This window comes from Urocitellus parryii, chromosome 9 (genome assembly GCF_045843805.1).
Source record: "Urocitellus parryii isolate mUroPar1 chromosome 9, mUroPar1.hap1, whole genome shotgun sequence".
NCBI lineage: Eukaryota > Metazoa > Chordata > Mammalia > Rodentia > Sciuridae > Urocitellus > Urocitellus parryii.
Genome location: NC_135539.1, coordinates 68,655,424 through 68,661,688, shown reverse-complemented (window position 1 = coordinate 68,661,688; position 6,265 = coordinate 68,655,424). Strand labels below are relative to the sequence as shown.

General features: G+C 51.6%; 1 protein-coding gene across 3 annotated transcripts in view; it reads left to right on the top strand.

Annotated features, from left to right (window-relative positions):
- The first annotated feature begins 1,199 nt into the window (after positions 1-1,199).
- Positions 1,200-6,265, top strand: part of Camk1d (calcium/calmodulin dependent protein kinase ID) — a 387,368-nt gene continuing 382,302 nt past the window's right edge. For all 3 annotated transcript variants that reach the window (XM_026408567.2, XM_026408566.2, XM_026408565.2), the window contains exon 1: positions 1,200-1,291. In XM_026408567.2, coding sequence (XP_026264352.1) covers positions 1,200-1,291 — 92 coding nt within the window. The remainder of the gene's footprint in view (positions 1,292-6,265) is intronic.

The window sequence follows — 6,265 nt, the reverse complement described above, 5'->3', positions numbered from 1 at the left end:
CAGAGTGTCGTGAGGCGAGTGGGAGAAACCAGTAGAGTACAACCATGAGCTAGGCTCGCTGTTCCAGGCCCGGGCCAGGACAGCCCGCGCTGTCCCGCATCCACCCGCGGCACGGCCACCAAATAAACCCAGGAGTTTTGCTTCCAAAGGGATTGCGAGGCAGTGGCAGGCGCGTCCTGCGCGTGCCCGTTCCCGAGACTCCCAGGCTTTCTCCTCCGCGATACCGAAATTGACGTGAGACTGAATTTGGTGCAATGCGAATTAGCTCTAGCCGGCAAGTCGGGAGGGGAGTGACAAGCTCGGGGAGAGCCCGCGCTGGCCCGCGCCGCGGGGCCGGAGTCCACGCCCATCAACGCCTCCATCCCCACAGCCGCCGCCCGTCGCCATAACAACCGGCCCCCGCCCACCCGCCTGTCAGCGGGCTTGGCCGACTCCGGCCGCTGGTCCCGGGCGCGGGGAAAAGGCGCCCCGCCCTGGGAGCCCGGTATCCGGCCGCTGCGCACCCCCATCTCTCCCGGCGCTTCCGAGAGCCACGCAAAGGCGCCCCCTCCCGCTGGAGGAGGGAAAGCCCGGGTGCCCCCAGTCTTGACTCCACAATAAAGCTCCTTCAGGAGTAGGGCTCTCCCGCGAGCGCCCCAGCGCCTTGCACCTGCCAGGGTCCCCGCACCTGCCCTTGCTCGGCTCCAGGGCGCTTGACCGCGGGGGAGTGTGGCCTGGCTGCCAAGTGCGGCGCCCCCGCGCCCAGTGCACGGCGCTCCCCGGGAGGGGAGCGGGACATCCCCGAAGGCGGTAGCGCGGGAGGCGGGGAGGCGGCCGGGGCGCGCGGGGAGGGCGGGGAGCCCGCGGGAGGAGGCGGGGTGGGGGGGGGGAAGCGGGGCGGGAGGCGGGGAGGGAGCAGGAGGGAGGCAAGAAAGTAGCAGAAAGTGAGGCTGGCAGGCGGCGGCAAAGGAGCAGGCGAGCAGCGGCGGCAGGAAGTCTCTGACCGAAACGAGCAGAAATAAGAGCCAGGGAGGGACCGCGACAGCGGCGGCGGCGAGAGCGAAAGAGGAAACTGCAGAAGAGGAAGCTCTGCGGCGGCCCCGAGCCTCCCGCCTAGCGCCCGGCATCCCCGCGCGCCCCTGCGCCCGCGCCGCGCCCCCGGCGCCCCCTCCCCAGCGCGCCCCCGGCCGCCCCACCGCGCCGCGCCGCGCTCGTCTGCCATGGCCCGGGAGAACGGCGAGAGCAGCTCATCCTGGAAAAAGCAAGCCGAAGACATTAAGAAGATCTTCGAGTTCAAGGAGACCCTCGGGACGTAAGTGGACGCTGGGGAGAAGAGGGTGGAGGTGGCCGCGGTGTCGGCTGCACAAGCAGCTCCGGCTGCCATCACCACCGCCACCGCGGCAGGATCCCGGCTTGTCACGGCATCCTCATTGTCCGGTTCTCTGCGGAGCCCCCAGCGCGACCTCCGCGTCGTGGGTCTGCGCCCCAGAGGTGGCACAGTTCCTGTGCGGGGGAGGGGGAGCTCGGGCTCTCGGAGGACAGCCCACGCGAGCGGGCGACTTTCCACTTCCTCTGCCACCGCCGCCCTCGCCACCGCTTTCTCCCCACGCGTGACTGTGGGCTGAGCATGGTGGATATCGCTGTTTACTGGCTGTGTGCATTTACTCACCATGTGTATGGAGAGAGTCGTGGCCACGAGAAAATTCCCATTTCTGTCCTTACATCATGTATTCACATGAAATTAACATCTGCACGTACTAGGTGTAGGCAAGACTTTGGATGGCCTCGCGATTGTGGAAGAATTTCGCAGTGTTCAGGGTCACATGTGGGCAGAGCCTCACCTGAGTGATTGTACATTTCACACGGGCTCAGCCTCTCGCGCTGGGGTGCGTGTCCCCATGGGAGGGTCTGCGAGTGTCTCTGTACCGGGCGATTCTCTCCTGCACTACATTTAGTCCGATGCTGGTGGCTGCATCTCAAGAAAGCAGAAATGATCAGAAGTCGATGGTTATCAGTGCTCCAAGCATGTGCTGCTGCTCCGTTCAGCCTTGGTTCCTTTCCTGCCCATGAGTTGGTTTTTGTTTTGTTTTGGAGCGCTTCAGATTCTACGTAGAGGGGCTGACAGTGAAAGAGAATCAGACACTGCTGAATGAGCCTGAAGTTCAAGTTGTCCCCCCAACCCCCATGTGCTCCGTTTCTGCTGTCATCCGTGTCTGTCAGTGCATATATATTCATACACGTGCTGTAAGAAATGAACATTGTGTAGGGGGTCGGGAAGTGTTGATTTAATCAGGAAAGAGGTGTTTCATGGATAAATCAGTGTTGCCGGGTGGTACTCTTCTTTTCTGTTCTTCCTTCCCCCGCCTCCCCTCAACCCCCCACCCCTTACTGTTTCTGTGTTTGGCTTGCCTTTCCAGACCCTGTTTTCATACCCACATTATCTTCTGCCTGAGCTCAGGGTCCACTGCAGTTGTTAGTCATCCTCACCCCACCCCCACATCTGCAGTGGATCCCCCAGAGAGAAGTTGTGAAGGCGGCATTCCCAACCAGGTTTCAGATTCCTGGGGAAGCCAGTGTGCCAAGGACTGGAACAGAGTCTAGGTGCTGTGGCTGCTGCATTTTGGGAGGGCACCTGTGGGCACTGACTTGCCGTCTTTGTCTAAATGAAATCAGAAAGTGCTTAGGTTTTTAATAAAGAGGGGTTTCCAAGATAAGGGGTTAATTAAGGTTTATTCACATTTGGGGTTGTGACTCTGGGAAACTCTAGTCACTGTGAAATTAGAATTGTGCTTTTTGCTTGCTATCCAGAGACTCACTATGTGACATCAAGATGAGGGGACTGGAGAGAGTGGAGTCCTATCATGTGTGAATGTGTCTCTTTAATGGCTTTTACCCACCTGGGCCCCTTTGCCTGCAGTCTCCTGGCAGGCAGATCAGTGGCCAGGCTGCTGACGCTCAGTGAGCTGTGGCTCCCTTGAGTGGCTCCTGCTGTAGCCTGCTGTTTGAGGATGACTGCGGGTGGCTTCTGCCTCTGGGAAGGAGGGGTGGTTGCCTTCTGGTGCTGGACTTAGCTCTGGCCAAACAGCTTCCTGGACTCTGACCCCATTCTGGTAAGTTTTGGATATGGATTTCTTCTAGGCCCCCCAAAGTGTCACCTTCTGCCTTGGAAATAATTCTTGGCAAAGAAACTTCCCACTGTAGTGCTGGCAGGGGTCCTAGAAGAATGAAATAAAATGTTCAAGATGTTTTTTACTCAATGACATAATAGTAATGGTAACCATGGGCGACAAGATACCAAGTACCAGGCATTTATTCTAAATGCCTTGTGTGTATTAACTCATTTAAATCTCACAGTGACCTTACAATGTAGGTATTTACTATTATCCCCAATTTGTGTTTGAGAAAACTGAGACATCAGAGAGATTAAGTGACCTGGCAAATATGAGTTAGCTATTAGGTGGTGGAACTGATATTCAGGGCTAGGCAGAGCAACTCTTGATTACCCATATGGAGTTGAATCACTTTTAGCAGATGTTTAATAATAATTTGACTTGGGCTGGGAATGTGGGTGAGTGGTAGAGCCCATGTATGAAGTCCTGGGTTGATTCCTAATATAGGAAAAAAAAATGACTTAACTTTAGTATTTGAGAAATAACTATAATATTAATGCAAGTAAAACTTAAGGGACAACCTGTTATCTAAATATGTAAGAATTTCAAAGCTTTTAGATTATCAGCATCATTTTGTCTCCTTGGATTTGTTGGAAGTGATCCCAAGTTCAGTATGTCCATTTCACCTGGGTCAAGTCTAGGGACCTGGGCCTGAGTCTTAATATGAAGGTCACTTCCTATGCCTTTGGAGTGTTTTTTTTTTTTTCCTAGTGGATACAATATTTTTATTTTATTTATTTATATGTGGTGCTGAGGATTGAACCCAGCGTCTCACCCTTGCTAGGTAAGCACTCTACCACTGAGCTACAATCCAAGCCCATTGAGTGAGTTTTGAGTTTGGTCTTTTATCCTATTTGTAATGAAGTCTGGCATGAGTCAAAGGCATCAACAATTGTAATTGGAGTCCATTTCCCAAAGACCTCTGCAGTTCCAATCACATTGTTTGTCACACCTTCACCATATGTCTGTAAGATCCTAAGGCAGGAAAGCCCCAAGAAGCAAGGCTGTCAGCTTACAGTGTTAAACCGCTTTTGAAATAAAGCACTGTAAAACCCGAGGAGCGCTCACCTTGCCAGCCTGTGTAATCTGATATTTGGCTGCTGCATCCAGGTATCTTTCCTTGCAGAACATTTACTGTTGGAAGCTAAGGGTCAAGCCATTTGGTCAGTGTGGTTAGAGGGATGCTGCTGGAGAGTGGGGCCGAAATGGAAGTGAGGATTGGCCCAAGAGGGTGGAAAAGACCTTGAGGAAGCAAAGAGCATAACAGGGGAAAGGAACAGGCTTTGTGGCCTGGGCCTGAGCCGGCTGATGCATCTCTGAGTCAGGCCTTTGGAAAAAACCTTTCAACTCATGGCCTTCACTTTGGCCTTCTTTAAAAGGGAATCCCAGAACCTAACCAGAGCTCTGAATTAGGTGGTGAGACTTAATTACTGTTTATTAATCAACAACATGTTTTCAGATCCTTGGCACACGGTGAGAGCAAATAAATGTTGTGTAACAGCAAATTAGGAATGGTAAACATTTCTGTTGGCGCATTTGCTGAGCCTGTTTGGGCCATCTCTGCTGTAGATAGCATTCAGTGACTTCTGTTAGAACAGAAACCTAATGTATGCCATTTGGAGAAGTGTATGGATTGGAAGAAAGCTTTGGTATGGTACCTGTGAAGTAGCCCAGACTCATGAAAGTCACTTCTTCAATTCCCAGGCTATGAAATGCATGTGACTAGATAAGGCCTCAATACCTGGTACAGACAGAATGACTTTCCCAACATATCTCATTTCCCCTAGAGTATGGAAAATAGCATGTTCTAGAAAATATACCCACATCTCTGCAGGGTATGAGTACATGTTTTTCATATAGACTGACCATTTGAAGTTGAACTCACTATTGTCGGTAGGTGGTTGGTTGTGGAAGATCTGAGCTTGGGTCCTGGGTCTGGCTTTGCCACTCAGGGGTTGTGTGGCCTGATTGACCATCTGCCCACAGTACCTTGTCTCGGCTTCTTCATCTTTAAAATTAAAGGGAAGGGGAAGGGAAGACTAGGTGATTTTCAAGTGCCTTGACAACCCTAAAATATTGGGGTTCACCTGTGTCCGGAAGGTGCTCGAAGTTGCTCCTCAGGGGCTTCTCTTGTGTGGCTAGGTGCGGCTGTTTCTGTTTGGAGATGCATTTTTAGGACTGTGCAGGTAGTGTATTGAAACAGCCCCATATCAGCTGCCTTATCTGGTGTAGTGTTAGTGGCAGTGGGTTCTATTTTTCATTAGAGAAGGGCCTGCTGGCTTATTCAGGAAGAGAATAAGCTGACTTTTCTATGGGGCAAACACTGTCTTTCCCCACCTGCCTCATTCCTAAAGTGCTTATTCTGAAATTGGTCAATAAATACACCTGTTGAACACACAGGTGATTGATTTGTCTGAAAGCCCAGATGGGAAACAGACTCATTTCTCTTTTATGGGGTGTGTGTGTAAGTAGGAGGGGGAACGAATGCAAAGCTTCTTGAGGTGGTTCATATTTGGCTGGTTGATTTAATGGTATTTATTCTGAGATTACTCAGAATTTTAGTGTCTGTGAGAAGCATTTGAAAGAATATTACTAAGAGAAAAATAGGGCCAGGAACCTTAGATTTCTATCCTAAGGTAACCCAGTAGCATTATTTGCTATCAGTTTGGACTTCTTGTTTGGAGGCATGATATAAATTGAGCCTCAAATATACTTGAAAATATCTCTTGAACGCCTCCTGGATTCTAAGCATGGGGATATCTCCTTGAACCAGCAGGAGAGGATGCTTGCTCTCCTGGACTTCCCTTCTGGTTTTAGGAGCCAAGAGATAAAAGAAAAAAGAAATGAAGTAGACAGTGTGTTTTGTGATGTGCACATTAGGGAGAGAATGAGTTAGGGAGAGCATTTGTGGGGTTGGGGGTGGTAGCAGATTGAGGTAGGGTAGCCAGGAAAGGCCTTGCTGAGAAGCTGTCATTGGAATTAAGAGCTGAAGGACCTGTGGGATAGCTAAAGGTAGAAAGTTCCAGTCAGAGGAAAGGGCAGGTGTCTGAGGCAGGAGCATGCCTGGGAACTCTGAGGACTACTGTGGCTAGAGCTGAGGCTCCAGGGGAAGGAGA